The sequence below is a fragment of the Rhinoraja longicauda genome, chromosome 16 (assembly GCF_053455715.1).
Source record: "Rhinoraja longicauda isolate Sanriku21f chromosome 16, sRhiLon1.1, whole genome shotgun sequence".
NCBI lineage: Eukaryota > Metazoa > Chordata > Chondrichthyes > Rajiformes > Arhynchobatidae > Rhinoraja > Rhinoraja longicauda.
The window spans coordinates 27,417,671-27,436,048 of record NC_135968.1 but is presented as its reverse complement, the minus strand read 5'-3'; the positions used below and the strand labels follow the sequence as shown (position 1 = coordinate 27,436,048).

General features: G+C 41.3%; 1 protein-coding gene across 4 annotated transcripts in view; it reads right to left on the bottom strand.

Annotated features, from left to right (window-relative positions):
* afap1l2 (actin filament associated protein 1-like 2) overlaps positions 1-17,895 on the bottom strand; it is a 187,564-nt gene extending 169,669 nt beyond the window's left edge. The window contains exon 1 of one of the 4 annotated variants that reach the window (XM_078413461.1): positions 17,877-17,895. Coding sequence is in view for 2 of the 4 variants with exons in the window: in XM_078413459.1 (XP_078269585.1) it covers positions 16,964-16,979 (16 nt within the window). In the remaining 2 variants the exon portion in view is untranslated. Of the gene's footprint in view, positions 1-16,804; positions 16,870-16,963; positions 17,324-17,876 lie in introns of those variants that run through there. The other 3 variants (XM_078413459.1, XM_078413458.1, XM_078413460.1) reach the window with 3 other exon arrangements.
* Positions 17,896-18,378: the final 483 nt, after the last annotated feature.

Genomic DNA, 18,378 nt, shown 5'->3' with positions numbered 1-18,378 from the left:
TTGCCTCACAGCGCCAGAGATCCAGGTTTGATCATGACTACGGGTGCTGTCTGTATGGAGTTTGTACATTCTCCCCATGACTGCATGGGTTTTCTCTGTGTGTTCCAGTTTCCTCCCACACTCCAAAGACATGCAGGTTTGTAGGTTAATTGGCTTCTGTAAATTGTAAATTGTCCCTAGTGTGTAGGATAGTATACGGGGTGATCGTTGATTGGCATGGACTCGGTGGGCCAAAGGGCCTGTTTTATTGCTGTATTTCTAGTCTAAAGCAGAATATAGATCAGTTGGAAAAGCAGGTGGAGCATTGGCAGAAGGAATTTAATCCCAACAAGATCTGATAAGCTTTACATCCAAAGATGAGATGCAGGGCTTTGAAGAAGGCATATTGGCATGCTTATCTTCATAAATTGGGGCAGAGAGTATTAAATTGCCATGTTTAGTTGCAGTTTTAGAAAACACTGGTTAGAACGCCTTTGGGTACAGTTCTGATTGCAACACTAGTCAAAGGACTGGAGAGTGTGCAGAGAAGATAGATCAGGATGTTGCCTGGATTGGAGGATTTTAGTTATAGCTAGAGAATAGATAAAGTAGGTATGTTTTCTCTTAAGCACAGGAGGCTGAAGGGTGATCTAATAGAGTGATATAATATTTTAAGAGGCACAAATGGAGTAGATAATCTTTTTTTTCCTCCGTAGTAGGGGGTTCAAAACCAACAAAGCATATGTTTAAGGTGAATTTTAAAGGGTATTTTAAATATATATATATATCCATAGAATAGCTGTTACCTGGAACTTGCTGCCAGAGCCAGTGGTGAAATCAGTCACAATCACTATGTTTAAGAGACATTTAGATAAGAACTTGGAAAGGCAAGGCATGGAAGGTAATGAGCCTAAAGTGGGCAAATGAGGGTACCGTAGATGGCAAAAAGGTTAGCATAGACATGGTGGACCGAAGGCCCCTTTCCGTGCTGTACAACTTTATGATTGTAGGACTCGTAAATTAAATGGGATGGGCTTTGAAAATGTAAGAAAGTAATGATGATATAATTGATGAAGCTCAATAAAGCACTGTGGTGAAGGTTACAGGGATTTTGATTAGTTAACAAGTTTGGGAGATATTGTTTGGCGTGCTAATAACACATGACGATGAACTTTCAGAGAACTAAACCTTTTCTTCTATTCAAGCAGGGTTGAGGATTTCACTTGGAGATGTTAACAGTGTTTTGTTCATTTAGGTATTTTCAAAGCCAACTCAGAAGTGGGAATCCTGTTACAATTGTATGTAAACCTCATCAGATCTTATCTTTCATAATCATAATCATTACCCAATAAAGAGTTAAAATCTCATGAATGTAAGGCTTCCTACAAACATTTACATATATAAGTAGTTTAACATAATATTGGAGCAGATCGCTTAAAGTAAACTAACGTATAGGTTTGAGTAAAATTAGGTTCAAAAGGTTTATCAAAGTTATTGTTCAATGCTCTGGTCTTGCTGGTTATTTGCAATTCATTTCATGTTGTTTATGATCCAAGGCGGGTTTAAATATAGCAAGAATAAATGTGAGTTTCTGAAAATAGTTAAGGGCTTCCAGAAAGTACTTTGAAATACTATATTTAATACCATAATGCTCCATTTGTCACAAATCATTCATTGGCAGGCTGAATGTATTCTGAAAATGAATTTTTCAATCAGTTCCGCTTTGTGTGGAAAGTTTTTCTTTCTTGGAATAACTACCAATATTTAATGTAATTTTGTCACTGGGAAAAAAAAAGCTTTTTTGTCCCTTGGCTGTTTACAACTTATTTCAATTTAATTAGAGCCATCAGCAAATGCATTGTGGAGTTTATACATTAGGTTCTGATGAATGACACTAATTTCAACATTCGTTACATTAGGCACAGTTCAACATTCGTTACATTAGGCACACTAATCAAAATCCCTGTAACCTTCACCACAGTGCTTTATTGAGCTTCATCAATTATATCATCATTACTTTCTTACATTCAGTTGTGTCTTCTGTATTTAGCCTAGATCTGGCTGAGACAAGAACAACAGGGCCATCAGCATTCTCCATTATTAAACAGAGGACCTGGATAGAGTGGATGTGGAGAGGATGTTTCCACTAATGGGAGAGTCTAGGCCCAGAGGTCATAGCCTCAGAATTAAAAGATGTTCCTTCAGGAAGGAGATGAGGAGGAATGTCTTTAGTCGGAGGGTGGTGAAGCTGTGGAATTCATTGCCACAGAAGGCTGTGGAGGCCACGTCAATGAATATTTTTAAGGCAGAGATAGATAGATTCTTGATTAGTACGGGTGTCAGGGGTTATGGGGAAAAGGCAGGAGAATGGGGTAAAGAGGAAAAGATAGACCAGCCATGATTGAATGGCAGAATAGACTCGATGAGCCAAATGACCTAATTTTACTCCTATCACATGAACTTATGAAGACCTGATAACATTATGTATTGGAAAATAATTCTTGTCAAAAGATACATGGAGTCATAGATCAGAACCCTTCTTCAGACTGATTGTAATAGGAGGAAGCTTAAAAGAGATGGGGGCAGGGCGAATACTAGCAAGTGATAGGTGGATACGGATTTGTTTGGCAAAGGATGGACAAAGGCTAGAGATGAAAATGAGGCAAAAGGGTGCCAGTTAGGAGTGACGAGGAGTGAAATGTAAAGCCAAAGGGAGGGATGTAGATGGAAGGTAGACAGGGATAGGGACAGAGGGGCAGGATAGTGAGAGAAATGTCTGAGAAACAAAGGTAGGGGAGGGGGGGCACTTAAGATTGGAGAATTCAATGTTCATTCCTTTGAGTTGTAAGCTACCAATGCAGAATACGATGTGCTGTTCCTCCAGCCTGCGTGTGGCCTCACTCTTTCACATGGAAATTATGTTGCATCCACTCAGAGAGTCTGAGTTAATACTAAATAGTTACATTGAAAAATCAGGGTTCACACGTTAAGCGAAGTTTGTTGAGCTAATAAGTGATAAATTATTGTTAAATAACCCCTTTTGTTCTGAACGTATCCCAAAATGCTGGAGTAACTCAGCGGGTCAGGCAGCATCTCTGGAGAGAAGGAATGGGTGATGTTTCGGATCGAGACCCTTCTTTAGACTGATGTCGGGGGGTGGGACAAAGATAGGATATAGTTGGAGACAGGAAGACAGTGGGAGAACTGGGAAGTGGAAGGGGAAGAGAGGGACAAAGGAGCTATCTAAAGTTAGAGAAGTCAATGTTCATACCGCTTGGCTGTAAGCTGCCCAAGCGAAATATGAGGTGCTGTTCCTCCAATTTGCGGTGGGCTTCACTATGACACTGGAGGAGGCCCATGACAGAAAGGTCAGACTGGGAGAGAGAGGGGGAGTTGAAGTGCTGTTCTGAATATTTATTTTTACAAACATGCAACCCCATTCAATTGCTAAAAAGTTGCAGATTTTCACATGAATTGAAATGTATGTTTTTCTGTTTTCCTTAATGCCTTTTTAATATACATTCTGTTCCATGTATGTGTAACTTAGATTTCCTTCACTTCCTTTTGTATTTCTCATTTTAATTTCCATTCACTTCCCATTTTAATTGAATGGAAATTGAATTGATTGAAGAGCCTTGTTGCTTCTTGTCCTGTTCATGGACACCACAGCGCCCATTTAGAAACCACTGCAATGGAACTCGTGTCAGATTACTGGAAACCTGCAAACAAGCCAGCAAAATCTCTCGGTAAACTGTGCATCGAGGAATCCAGACCAACAGTTTGGTCAAAGTCTAATGACTAATCCAAATATTATTCCTAGGTTTAAAGCCAAGGGTTTCATTGAGGAAGACCAGTGAACATAGGGCAGAGAGAGGTGAGACTCTTACCACCTGCTTATTTGAATCCCTTCATAAAACCTGTAGGTCCATATCAAATCAAATGGTATTATCATTGAACCCAGGTATTTCTGGTCATGGTGCAGTCGGTCAAGTCACAGGAGCACAAGGCTAAATGGCATTATAAGAAATATTCTTGTCTAGATTTTGCTTCATGGGCGTGCTTTAAATATCTATATACTAAAACTCTCATTTGTTTGTTTGTTTGTTCCTGATAGTGCGACAATTTTAGGCCCACCTTACTCACCGTCGTCCCTTTGGTGCTAATGGAAGAAGTTTCATTGAAATCGGTGTTATGTTTTTTAAGTAATTTACATTTTAAAGTTTAAATCTATCTCTGAGGGAGGGAGGGGGGTGGAGGGAGGGGAGGGGAGGGGGGAGGGAAGGGGAAGAGTGGAGGGGGAGAGGGGGGAGGGGAGGGGGGGAGGAGAGGGTGCTGCACCAATGCAGGAGAGGTTTGGGCCCAGCGTGTCCACTTGGTCTAGTAATTTATATTTCCTTTACTTACCTGTATTAGGAACATTTTTTAAAAACTTCATCTTCAGTTGCTGGATGTGGATTTCACTTCAATAATCAAAACGTTTTATACTTTAAAAAAACAACGTGCTAGAATAACTCAGCGAATCTGGCAGCATATCTGGAGCACGTGGATAGGTGATGTTTCAAGTCAGGATTCTTCTTCAGACCTGTTTGAAGGAGGCTTCCAACCCAAAACACCATTAATACACGTCCTCCAAAGATACTGCCTGACCTGCTGAGTTACTCCAGTACTTTTTTAAACACCAGCATCTGCAGTTCCTTGTTTCACCATGTTTTATACTTTGATGGAAACACACCGTTCGGCAAGTCAGAGTTCACTATTTATCACATGATGTGCTCCTGATTAAAATTCAAACGAACACACCAATATCACAATAAGCAGATTATTACTGATCTGTCGTCTGCCTCATTGCAGTCTCAGTAAAGCAATAAACAACCCCATTCACAGAGATGGCACAAATTTGAATTAAATTCCATTAGTGGAATAAATATTGCCACCACAATCATTGCTATTTCCATGTGCATTTCCTGCAGTAAACAGCAACCGAAGTAAAACATGATTGCTTGTGTTAGTAAGTCAGATACTGTAACTAGTTGAGATGTCTCCTGGTTAATAGAAGAGGTACTAAAATTGTGATTTCTTTAAAGAAATTAATGAAGGGACATGGATTCAGAGATACAAATTCACCAATTAAACTGATCTTACAAACATCTGACCTGAATTTTATTACTTTATCCTGAATTATTAATACTTAAATCCAAATGCATTCCTGTTGCCTGACCATATGACCTCCTTAGCAATGACATCTATCACAGGCATGGTCAATTAAAGACACATTGTTGCTATCGGATGCGATCATCTCTCCATGTATAAACGCTAATTAACTAAGTTCCGGAATGTTATACATCGAACATATGCAAGGGTGACTTGCTACATTATAAGTGGGATCATTTCTCAGCCAAGTATGACTAATCTGAAAAAAGTTTGTTTGACATTAAATATTGCTATGATTTTTGTTGAGTATTTGATCTTGGGTGATATAGTGTATGGGCTCTGACTTGTATGGAGCAAGAGCTTTCATTGATATTGATTGGGCATATTAGCTATCATTCAGCAAATACGCTGACTATTTGTGTTTAAATAACAAAATTCAAATCTAGAGTTTAATAGCCGTAGTTCAGATTGGATTCATAGATATTTACTTATTTTGATATAGAAGGCAGCCAATTGCCCTAATGCTCCAAAGTCATCCCCAGAGTGGCACAATCCTTTAAGTGCCCCTCTTTTATCCTCGTCTATAGTAACTTATTTTCTCTCTACTTACCTGCCAATCTCCCCTTCTCTTCTTTAACCTGCTTAAAGGGATAATTTACAATGGCAGATTAGCCTTGCATGGGTAAAAACAGGAGTATCTGCAGAAATCCCGTGTGGTCACCGAGAGAAAGTGCCAACTCCACACTGATCGTCCCCAAGATCAAGGTTGAACACAGGCTCTTGAAGCTGTGAGGCAGTGGTAATAACTGCTAACACACAACACTGAGCTGATCTTTATGTTCAGGTCTCCAGAATGGGCCTCTAACCCACAATCTTTATTATGAGTACAAATCATTGATACAACCTGCAGGATGCAGAGTAATGCCAATCCCTCATACCAGAAATAGATCACACCACTAGGATTTGTTGCAATCTTTGATTAAATCATCAAAACCACACAATTTCAAAATGAGACCCAATTGATCAGATTAAGGTCTGTTTGCAAAATGCTTGCCGTCATATTTCATTAACAGCATCACTAATTTTCAGCCCAGTGTTCATTATATAGGTTTTTTTTAAATGAAAATCATGTCAACAGTGAATAGAATTTTAAGCATTAAGTACTCGCATATAGCCATTGCATACATGTAACAAAATATAATTAAAAATATATATGATTTTAAACCCTCTGATGGCAGAGGCTTGTAAATGATATGAACAGGATCCAACAGCAGAGCTTGCAAGCTTACATTATTTTGGCTGATTACGTGTCCACACACTCCCACTACTTTGGATAGAAACAAACAATGCTCCGCAAGTGAGTTGCGCAAGGAGGATAAATGGCTGTAATTCACTAAGGAATAAATCTAATCTATTACATTCAATTTGCATGTGGAACTGAACTTCTGAAGGTCATTCAGTTTGTGTGGCTGGAGGACTGGGAAATCTTTGATTCCACGATATAGCAAAGATGGAGCCTGTCTTTTACATTTACCCAGTCAATTAACCTACATACCTGTACGTCTTTGGAGTGTGGGAGGAAACCGATCTCGGAGAAAACCCACGCAGGTCACGGGGAGAACGTACAAACTCCTTACAGTACAGCACCCGTAGTCAGGATCAAACCTGAGTCTCCGGCGCTGCATTCGCTGTAAGGCAGCAACTCTACCGCTGCGCCACCGTGCCGCTATTTCCATTCACTTGTGGCACCTCTGTTTCCTTCTCCATGTTAAATATTAATAACTTTATATTCATACAAAAAAAATCCTTTATCGCACCTCCTCATTTTTTTGTGGACAATTTAATTTCATAACCCCCAATTTGCTAATTCCTTAATGAAAGAGATTTTTTCCTCTTATTCACTTTGGCAAAACACTTCATAATTAAACTTCCCCAAACGTTCCCTCATCCAGGTGGCACAGCGGTAGAGCTGCTGCCTTACTGTGCCATAGACCTGGATTCGATCCAGACTACGGGTGCTGTCTGTACGGAGTGTGTACATTCTCCAAGAGACCGCGTGGGTTTTCTCCGGGAGCTCCAGTTTCCTCCAATATTCCAAAGACATACAGGTTTGTAGGTTAATTGGCTTTGGTAAACATTGTAAATTGACCCTAGTCTGCAGGATAATGCTGGTGTGTGGGGATCACTGGTCTGCACAGTCACGATGGGCTGAAGGGCCTGTTTCTGCGCTGTATCTCTAAACCAAACTAAACTAATCCAGTGCAATAGTTCAAGTCTCCTGGAACTTCTGGTTAAGTTTCCCTTTAGAAAAACTTTTGCGATTGAAAAAATTTGGTCAATTAGCATTTTATCTTAACAAATGGTAAAATAGTTGGCATTTAAGAATATTAACTAGACGTCTGAGACGGGAAATAAGGGGCATGGGAATTCTATGTGTACCTGGAGGTAAAACCCAATGTGGAATGGTTGGTCTAAACATCCTGTTTGTTATCTGTTGTCATTATGATGTTGTTCCTGCCAGACAAAGGATAGCAAAGTTTACCAACATTTGTTCCAGTACATGGCTTCACCCTACACACCAAGGTCCTTGACAGCCAGTGAAAAATGGTTACTTTCCTGCAATCAATAGTTTGTTACACAGTATTTGTTTCATTTCTTTTGTTTCTTTTGTTTGGAGTTGCTGTTGTGCTGTCAAGTACCGCCTTCTTGTGCTTGCAATTGATCCCTTCATGTCTTTCCTGATTATTTCTGTAAAGTTATCCCTACTTTTCGTACTCAGAATTATGTGTAAGAAAAAGCAGCAGAGCCTGTAAATCTTAGATCAGTCTCCCCACCATCTTTGAAGTCACAGGTAAAACATTTCTTGCTGATGAACAATTAACAAAGAAAATGGATGAGTATTTATTCACAATTCTATTGGATTTCAGTGTTATAACTTTACACTAAATGTTGCGCCATTTATACTTTATTTTTGCACTGTGGACAGCATGATTGTACTCATGCATAGCCTTTTCTTCGACTAGCTAGCACACAAACAAAACTGTACCTTGGTACATGTGACAATAATAAACTAAACTCAACTAAAAAAATGGCGACAAAACTATTTGCAAAGAAATATTGGATTTCATAAGTTGTAGGAGCAGAATTAGGCCATTCAGCCCATCGAATCTACTTTGCCATTCAATCATGGCTGATCTATCTTTCCCTCTCAACATTCTCCTGCCTTCTCCCCATAACCCCGACCCCGTACTAATCAAGAATCTATCAATCGCCACTTTAACAATATCCATTGACTTGGCCTCCACAGACCTCTGTGGCAATGAATTCCACAGATTCACCACCCAAGGCCTGTACAGAGTGAATGTGGAGTGAATGTTTCCACTAGCAGGAGAGTGTAGGACCAGAGGCCATAGCCTCAATATAAAAAGGTGATGAGAAGGAATTTCTTTATTCAGAGGGAGGTGAATCTGTGGGATTTTTTTTTTGGGGGGGGGGGGGGGGGGGGGGTCTCAATGAACCAGCTCATAAAGTCACATGTAAATATTTATTTTCCATGAATCATTCCTGCATTAGAGCTCAGCACAGAAAATGAGTCAGTCTGTGTTTTAAGATCAGAAGATGTTTGTAGATATACTGTAGATACTCTGTAGAATTAGTGTGCTTGTGCATGGAACAGGGTTCACAATAAGTTCGTCGTACGTTCCCAGAGATGCTAATATTCTTCCAACAAAGTTATGAAAGAATTCTCATGGAAATTACATGGAATGGTTCATACAGTAAGCTTCACATCCCTCGGTTCAGGAGTTCCTGGGAATCTGAGAAGGGATTGGGTGGAGTGGGCTTGTGTTCCTTCAATTTTAGAAAAACAAGAGGTGACCTCACTACAGCATGCAAGATTGATAAAGGGATTGATATTAGGCAATCCCCCCAGCCAGAGAATCTAGCACCGCAGTGCTATCCCAGGGAGTTGCCTGCTTAAGGCTGAAACAAATATCCACTGCCACAGCACAGTAATTGCATTGGAATACTCCATCCCAGATGAATTTAGCCTTTTAGTTGATAAGTGTATTCAAATACATAGAGCAACATGGAACATAACAGTACAGCACAAGAACAGGCCCCCTTGGCCCACATTATCCATGTGAAACATGATGCCAGGTTAAACTGATCACTGTCTACAGGTGATCCATATTCCTCCATTCCCAGCATATCCATGTGCCTATCTAAAAGTCTCTTTACTGCTAATATCATATCGGCCTTCAAGAGTGAGATTGGTATATTCATAGATAGTAATGGATTCAAAGGAGAGGGGGAAAGTGGTATTTTTTAATAAAAGTTTAGCCACAATTTAGTGGGAGAGCCTCAATGAGCTGTTGATCCTAACTTTTCCATGTGTTCTTATGCATTCTAAGATTTTCAATAAATCTGACCACTGATTTATAAGCTAATCCATAGTAATATAATCCTATTATTTTTAGGAGTACAAATGCCAGTAGTGTTGAATAGTTATTACAAATGGAAAGACAGAATGCAACCTTGTTCTGAAGAAATCAGTATCAGAACCACACTCTTATATGCATTAATGGCCTGGGCTAGAAAGACATGGTGCAATTTCAAAGTATGTAGATAATACAAAACTATGCAGACAATGCAAAGTATGTAGATAACACAAAGGACAGAAATGTAGAAAACTGAGAACGAGATTAATGGACTTGAAGAAAAGGTCTGGTGTAAAGGTGGAAGTGGGCAGATGAAACTGAATGCAGAGAAGTGGGATTTGATACATTCTGCTAGGTTTAATAAAGAGGGTTATCAAAATTAAATGTCCAGGGTGTTAAGAACAGAGTGTCTTTGGAAGTTATTACATACACCATTTAAGGCACTTGGATGAGATGAGGTGATTGTGAAGAAAGCAATAAGTCAGCCTTAATTTTATTAATTGAGGCAAAAGGTACAAAGGTACATGGACGGTCATTTTTGACTTTGCAAAACAGCTGCTCAGTGACAGCTGGACAACTGTGTTTCATCTTTGGATGTAACAGGTTGCAATGTTAATATTTAACATAGAGCAATAGAATGGTATCCACAATGAATGTGATATATCCTTGGAACTTCCCACATTTTCCTACATAATAGGTAAGAAAAGAGACAAATGCTAGTTTGCAGGTTCACAGTTCAAGAATAGGTTCTTCCCAGCAACCATGAGGCTCTTGAACACTGCAAACTACCACTACAACACTGCACCACTACCTCAACAACTATGATTAACTTTATTTTGGTTACACTATGGACTTCAGTTTTGCATTATTATGTGCTGGTTACATACTATCACCGATTATCAATTTATTGTACTTTTGATTATTGCATATTCATTTGTTTGATTTGCATTAATGGGTCTATATAATTAGCTGTGGTAGAAATGTAATAGTTCTGTTGCCGATACATATATCAATTAAACACTCTGGACTCTTGAGAGTTACAAATTCACATACAGTTCTGATCTTTGATATCATCAATGAGAATCAAATGTAAAATGTAAAACCAGAATCATACAAAAGGAAGGTGGACCAGGTTGATGGCTAGTCACAGCTGATGAATTACTCATGGTAGCATCTTCGTAGGTAATCTTCCCTCCACTAGAACTGGGGGTGTTCGCTGATGGCTGCACTGTTTAAGTCAGTTCAATTTAAACTTTTTGGAACAGCAAGAAACAGCCTGAATCCAGAAAGGCCTGGACAACATTTAGGTTTAAACAACACAAAACGTTCGCCTTGGAAAACAATGTCCTCCAACAAGAGGATTTCCAATCATTATAGTCATGAAATCCCCCATCAAAATCTTAGGGAATAATATGGATAAGAAACCTTTGGACCAACAAAAAAAAATCTGTCGCTATACGAAGAGGTCAGAAGCAATTCAGCAACATGCTCATCTTTTGAATCTCAAAGCCCTTCTACAATTTTCAAAACATAAGTTTGAAATGTGGCGGAACCCTCTCCACTTGACTTTTTAGATTCGTATTCTTTGTGTTAACTTTGTGCATGGCCCCTTTCCATGTCATCTCCTTAAGACCTAAACCCCTTTGAGATATTCATGTTACTCCAATTCTGTCCTCTAGATCATCCCCAGTTAAATCCCCGGCAGCCATGCATTCAGCATTCAGTTACCGAGGTCCCAAGCTGTGGATTTCCTTCCCTGAGTCTCTCTGACTCTTCCTACCTGTAAAGCACTCCTTAAATTCAACCTCTATGACTAAGGTTTTGATCGTCAACCTTATATTGAATTACGTGGACTGTTGTCAAATGTTGTTTGGTAATGCTCCTCTAAGTCTACTAGGGGTCTGCTGTACAGATCAAAAGCTGCTCTTTTTGATATCACATGAATGACTACAACTCCAACAACATTAAAGGAGAATTGGCAGATTCTCAGACAAAATCATGCTTTTTCTTAGTGCCTCATCCAATATCCATTCCATTTACTCCATGTACCAATGGTGCCCTGTGGTGCAGAGTCTAACAATTGTGATAATGTTCTGAGACCTCTACACCAGGACCTCTCTGATCTTAATCAGCCACAAAAAAGATTTCCAGCAATTTTCTCCAGATTTTACTCCCGGGTCTAACTTCAAAGTATCTTGCCATTCCTTCATCATCACTAAGCCAAAATCCTGGAGCACTCTCTTAACACTATAACACAATCTTCACCACGCTGACTTTAGGGGTCACAGACCACATCTCACCATCATCACCTACTCCAAATCAATGACTGCTGAAATCCATAAGGATAAGGGTGAAGTCTTTTAGGACCGAAATGAAAACGTTTTTTTTCACACAGAGAGTGGTGAATCTGTGGAATTCTCTGCCACAGAAGGTAGTTGAGGCCAGTTCATTGGCTATATTTAAGAGGGAGTTAGATGTGGCCCTTGTGGCTAAAGGGATCAGGGGGTATGGAGAGAAGGCAGGTACGGGATACTGAGTTGGATGATCAGCCATGATCATATTGAATGGCGGTGCAGGCTCGAAGGGCCGAATGGCCTACTCCTGCACCTATTTTCTATGTTTCTATAAATGATTAATTATAAAATATCAATTCAAAGAGAATATCTAAAGTAATAACCTGTCCATGACAAGCATTCTAAAATAAAATGTTCAGAATCGCCTCGAGGCTTTTATTTCTCAGCATGAATACTGAGGGTGTTACAGTAAAGTTGAAATATAGAGTTGGAATTTGCCAACTAAATCAAGAAAACTGATCTTGGTTTTGGTTAACTTGCAAGTTGAACATTGAGTCAATAGGGTGAGGTGTTGGTGCAAATAAGAAGAACAGTTTTGTTCATTGCTTGTGGCTGAGGGGACATTTCGGAATAAGGCACACTGGAGGGATGGCAGATTTCCTTCCTAATGGAAAATAGTGAATTAGATGGATTTTTACACAAGTTTCATGGTTCCATTACTTATACAAACTTTTTCTTCTGTCGTTACTGAAGAAACTTTTTACTCCTGGTTATTTATATTATTACTTTCCCTTTATTGTGGCGGGATTTGAATTTGCAATATCCATTTAAACACTATGCTTCAATTCAACTATAATACTATTATGTCACCCACATGTTACGTTTTTGAGAAACTTATTACACCTATTATTTTCCATGCGGCTCCATTCTTAATAATTTTAAAAAGCCAAGATTCAGCATCAAGCTTTGGCCAGTCGTTCTGAGCAGCGCAAATGTAGCAACAAGGAACTGCAGACGCAACTGCACAAACGGACACAGTGTTGGAGTAACTCAGTAGGTCAGGCAGCATCTCTGGAGAACATGGATAGGTGACATTTTGGGTCTAGACCCTACTCAGCAGGAGCCTGGATTAAGTTCATGCTGGACATCATGAGAATAAAAGGTGATAAAATTCCTTTCTTAGAACCTATGGCTAAACTGTGTTTGGGTGGGAGTTAATGGAGAGAGAGATATTTCTCTAGTTTATTTCCCCCAAAAAAGCACCAGATACTTAAAAGGCATTCTCTCCAGTATATGGGTACAATTTAATGAAATGTAGTTGTCCTGAAATATTAACTCCGTTATTCTTTCCACAGACCCTGACTGACCCACTGAGCATTTCCCACGTTTTCTGTCTTTATTTAGATACAAATTGGTTCTTGAAAAGTCATGATTAAAGATGTGGCGCGGTGAGTATAGAGATTTTATAAAATTCTTATCTCTGGTGGACTTTGACAATTTGAGGAAACTAGCACCAGATTTTGGGGAGTAACTACCAACCTGCCAAATAGTTCATGTCCTTTAAATTTCCATCAGATGATCTATTGCCCGATGTTGTATTAACTCATGCTAACATTGATCTGATCAACCTAAGCATGGAACACTGCACAGAGGTTTGTAAGCTGAGTCATGCGTGAGCTATTCAGTCTCCACAACAGCACAGGGGTGAAGCTAACCACTGGCATGGGCAGATGAGTCATGAAAACTTTTGCATTATGTTGGGTCTTTGTAACTTCAAAGTTACTCCAAAGGAATCTTGTCTTCAAAGGAAATTGTCTTAAAGCCAAAGAACAGTGCGGCACAGAATCAGGTTGATGATGCCCGATGAATCCATGCCAGCCATTGAGCACCCATTTACATTACTCCCATCTTGTTCCATCTATATTGCCATTGACTTCCTCCAGATTCTACCACTCATCCACACACTAGAGGAAATTAACTTTCCAAATGTACATCTTGGATATGGGAGGAAGCCAGAGCACCCAAAGGAAACCTATGCAATCAACAGGAGATTTATTTGACGGGAAATACAACATTTTTCACTATGTCTTGGTACATGTGACAATAATAAACCACAGCGACTGAACCTGAGGGTAGGATCAAACGCTGGTCACTGGAGTTGAGGTAGCAGCTCCTCTCCATGCACCACTGTGCCGCCCTTCAAATATGCAAAAGCAACAAGTCGTCCTACGTCCTGTCGTCCTGCTTAGTTTCACTGTTTGTATCTACTCATTATCACCTTGTCCACAGCCAACAATGGCAAATTGTGGGCTCCACCTTTGCTTGCTCTTTGGTTTTGATTTGTTCTTTTCATACCTTTTATTCATTTGTTCTTTGCACCTTTTCATGCTTCTGAGTTCCTTCTCTTCTGACTCTCAGCACGAAGAAGGGTCTTGACCCGAAATGTCGCCTATTCCTTTCTCCAGAGATCCTGCCTGTCCCTTACTCAGTAATGTTGAGTTACTCCAGTATATTGTGCCAATTTTCAGAGTCAAAAGGTCTTTGGGTTTGAAGAGAAGTTTCCAAAATGTGCCACGTAGCACTGTTTTATGTAAAATGTGTTCCTGTGGCTGAAATAGGTTGCTAGGTTGATGCCAAAACATTTGACTCACTGAAGAAACCAAATGCTGTAATGTTACAACTGTGAGGTTAATATACCCAAAGGAAGATTTGTCCAATCCTAACTTCTGGTATTATCTGCATCTTATAGTTGGCATTGGTGGTGCTCCATAAGTGACATAAAGCAATGACTAACAGCTGCCCTTCATTGGTATTGTGATGATCAACACAATTATTACATTCCTGGTCGATATTTTTGTCATTAAACGTGAGAAAAACTGTTTCTTACTGTTGTCTATCACTACAGTTGCATGACATTAACATTATACTGTTGCTTCTTTCAATCTTTGCAAATGGTGGCACAGTGCTGCTGGACAGAGCCAGAGGCCTGGGTTCGATCCTTACCTCGAATGCTGTCTGCGTGGAATTTGCATGTTCTCCCTGTGACTGCATAGATTTCCCCCGGGTGCTCCAGGTTCCTCCAACATCCCAAAACCTGCAGGTTTGTTGGTTAATTGGTTTCCATAATTTGCTCTGAGTGTGTAAGGGAGTGGATGAGAAAGTGGGATAACTATTGTGGACAGATGATGTATGGCTGCCATGGACTGGGTGGGCCGAAGGGTCTGTTTCCATGCAGTATCTTTCAACCAAATCGATCAAAGTCCCATTCCCTTGGTGACAAGCTGAAATTCAAATAATAGGATCTTGTGTTCGAACAAACAATCTTCTCAGTGTTGTGTTGACAAGATCCAATAACCAGATCGACATGGGCCATGATCGTCACAGCACACGGCAGCTGATGTCCAAAATAGCCACTGGTCAATAAATCAGATCTTTGTTGATCACATCGTTAGCATGTTTTCAGTAGTGCCCAAGCTCTCTGTTGTGTGTTCCTTCGTCGGAAGTGGGTTGGTTCCTCCTCCAGAAATTCTCCATGGATGTTGTCATGGATGCTGCTCCTTGTTTGACCTGACAGCTGGCATGTTAGAGTGGCGAGGGTATGGAGTCAACACGACCAATCTTCCCCTTTCCTGACATGACCTTTGCAAAGATTGGCAACTCTGAGCCTCGCAAACAAGCGACTGTAAACACTTGAATCTCCCGACTGAGCACACAAGTTCAAAATTAATCGGTCAAATAAAATCAAAACATTAACCCATCTCTTCCCCCGTTTCTTGCATGGTGTCAGAATTACTGTCACCTAGTCTAGAGATTTAAATTTCATTCAGAGCACTTATATGATGTATACGCACATCTTATGCATATCTACGCCTGGACAAATGTTAGAAAGTCCTACGTGCTTAAAAGTTCTGGCTCAAATGATAAGCTAAGATTTCTTAACGTGACGGACCGTTAGCTTTTTAATGCCTGTACCATTGAGACTGTTTGGTTTTCGGACTAGCAGTAACCGCGACACACGCATTCATTCCTCCTCGTTAAACCAATTGCACTGAGGTCCGGAGCAAACGCGACTCGTTAAAGTTTCTCGCTTGCGCAGAAGCCCTAGCTGTGAAATAAAACCCCTAGACACTAACAGACTGAAGAGGGCTGTAAAAGAAAGGCGCATTGTCACTTTAAAACAAAAGTGATATGTTTGTAAACATATGTTTGTAAACATATCACTCCAGGTCTGTTTCCACCTCCTGAAATAAAGGCAATGTTTATCTCTCGGTACAACCCTGACGCTGGAACAAGACACCCGGACGGCGTGGAGGTAAAACTCGCAGAGTAAACAGGGGACATTGTTTACCAAGTTCTTACCATCCCCGCGATTTAAATTACTGCCGAGACGAGCAATCACTTATCTGCCGCAGTGGGGATAGGAACACCTGTGAGGTGGGAAGACGCTGTAACCAAACAAACAAACAAACCCCTGTGTGAATTGGCAACCGGTGTTCTCGAGACTCGGTCAACGCAACCCAGCCCTCGCCAAAGTCCCAACACAATGCTGACATTCAGAACAATATTAAACAAACTTCGCTTCAGAACTGATTCACCCTTCGATCTACAAATTCGCCATTCCTTTATCTTTCAGTGGGAAGTCCAGATTTTGACCCTTCCAGCCCGTTTACACGCACAGTTTGAGAATTGGACACACTCTTCTATTTAATCTTGAACGTTTCTCCTGGACCTTACAGCGATATTGCCACGGGAGAGGGGAGTGAGTGAGGGAGTAAGCTGCAGTCTGATGCTCGACTAACTCTTCGCTGGTTCTGACCCCAGGATACCAGTGATTGATTACACGGAGCGAGGGACTGCTTCCTTGGGCACGATCTACGATTGACCGACTTCACTGCACGAGATCAGGCTGACGGGCTCGGGAGAGCCACATTACAAATGCACCTTAAACCTCTCCCAGGTCAGTTGCAGGTTAGCTTCGCTGGCTGATCCTGGACAGTCCCCAGCCGAAGTACCCAGCACGACAGTGGGGAGTACAAGACTCAATGTAACCAGGCGATGCTTGGCGAAATGGACAGCAATGTCCTGCAACCTCTCACTTACCTTTGCTCCTATCCATGTGTGAGGTGGGCGGGTTGCCAGGCTCCTGTTGAAGTGCCTCGGCTGTGTATCAATCCCGGTTAATAGGAAGGCGCATCGGATTGCAACGTCGCCGCTCCCCGTCCCCAGCAGTCCCTCTCCCTCTCTCTCTCTCTCTCTCTCTCACCCGGACTTGCACCAAGTGCACAAGTTGTGACTGCTCTGCTCTGCTCTCTGCTCAGCCCCGCCCGGTGACGCTGTTCCCCTCGCTCCCAGCTGGGGAGATAACCCAGAGCGAAACTAATCCCTGCGAGTTTGGAACAGGGGTCCCAGCAGCCGGCACCGTCCGCCCAGCTAATGGATCACTCTCCAACACGTTGGTGGCCAGGCCAGGCCAGGCCAGGGACTTTTTTCCCCCCCCCATGAATAATCATTTCCGGCTCGACTGATACAATTGGAAAAGTGAGCATCGAAGAAAAATTAGGTTAAACGAGACACAATATTAACGACAACGTCCAACCTGCGTTCCTGGGAGAGAAGGGTTTCTTTAATTTACAGTAGTGAACTTCTGAACGCCCTACCCATGTGCTTTTCCCCAATTGTCACATTCCCAGCATTTACAGAGGGAAATGTCACCATTCCCCACGTTTTCTTGCATAACACAAAGAATTGCGACTTGAATGCGTTGCCCCTCGCACTTGTTATTGAAGTAAATTGAGACCCCAGTCCATTCTGACACTGGTTCGCTGCCGAGAGCCCCCCCCCGTGCGGGAATCTTGGCAAATTATCCAACCATTGCATTATCGAGGAAGTGCAGCGCAGTCAGGGGTGCCACAGTGTGCCTGAGGCGTGAAGAAACGTCTTGCCTTCCCTTTCAGGCGGCACCAAGGACAGAGACAGAGAGAGATAACCCCGATAACCTCATCTATACTTGTACCTCTCGTGGCGCAGCTGGTAGAGCTGCTGCCTCACAGTGCCAGAGACCCGGGTTCATCCTGACCTCCGATAAAGTAATGGAACAACTCAGCGGGTCAGGCAGCATCTCTGGAGAAAAAAAGGATGGGTGACGTTTCGGGTCGGGTCACTTCTTCAGACTGAAAGTAAGAGGGGGAGGGTCCTGGAGGTAGGGAAAGACCTAGAAACTTGACCTTGTGGAGCGTTCTCCGAGCGACTCCAGTTTCCTCCTACATCTCAAAGACGTTGTAAGTTAATTGTAAGTTTTTGTAAGTTAATTGTAAAATCTGTAAAATTGCCCCTAGTGTGCAGGGAGTGGATGAGAATTTGGGATAACGTGGAACTAGTGCGAATAGGTGAGTGATTGTTGACCGATGGTTTCCATTGCTGAATCTCTCAACTAAATTAACACCATTAACATTGGTTACCTACCATAGTAAATCATATTGTTCTTTGTGGGGACTCCAGTGCATTCACCTTTCCCT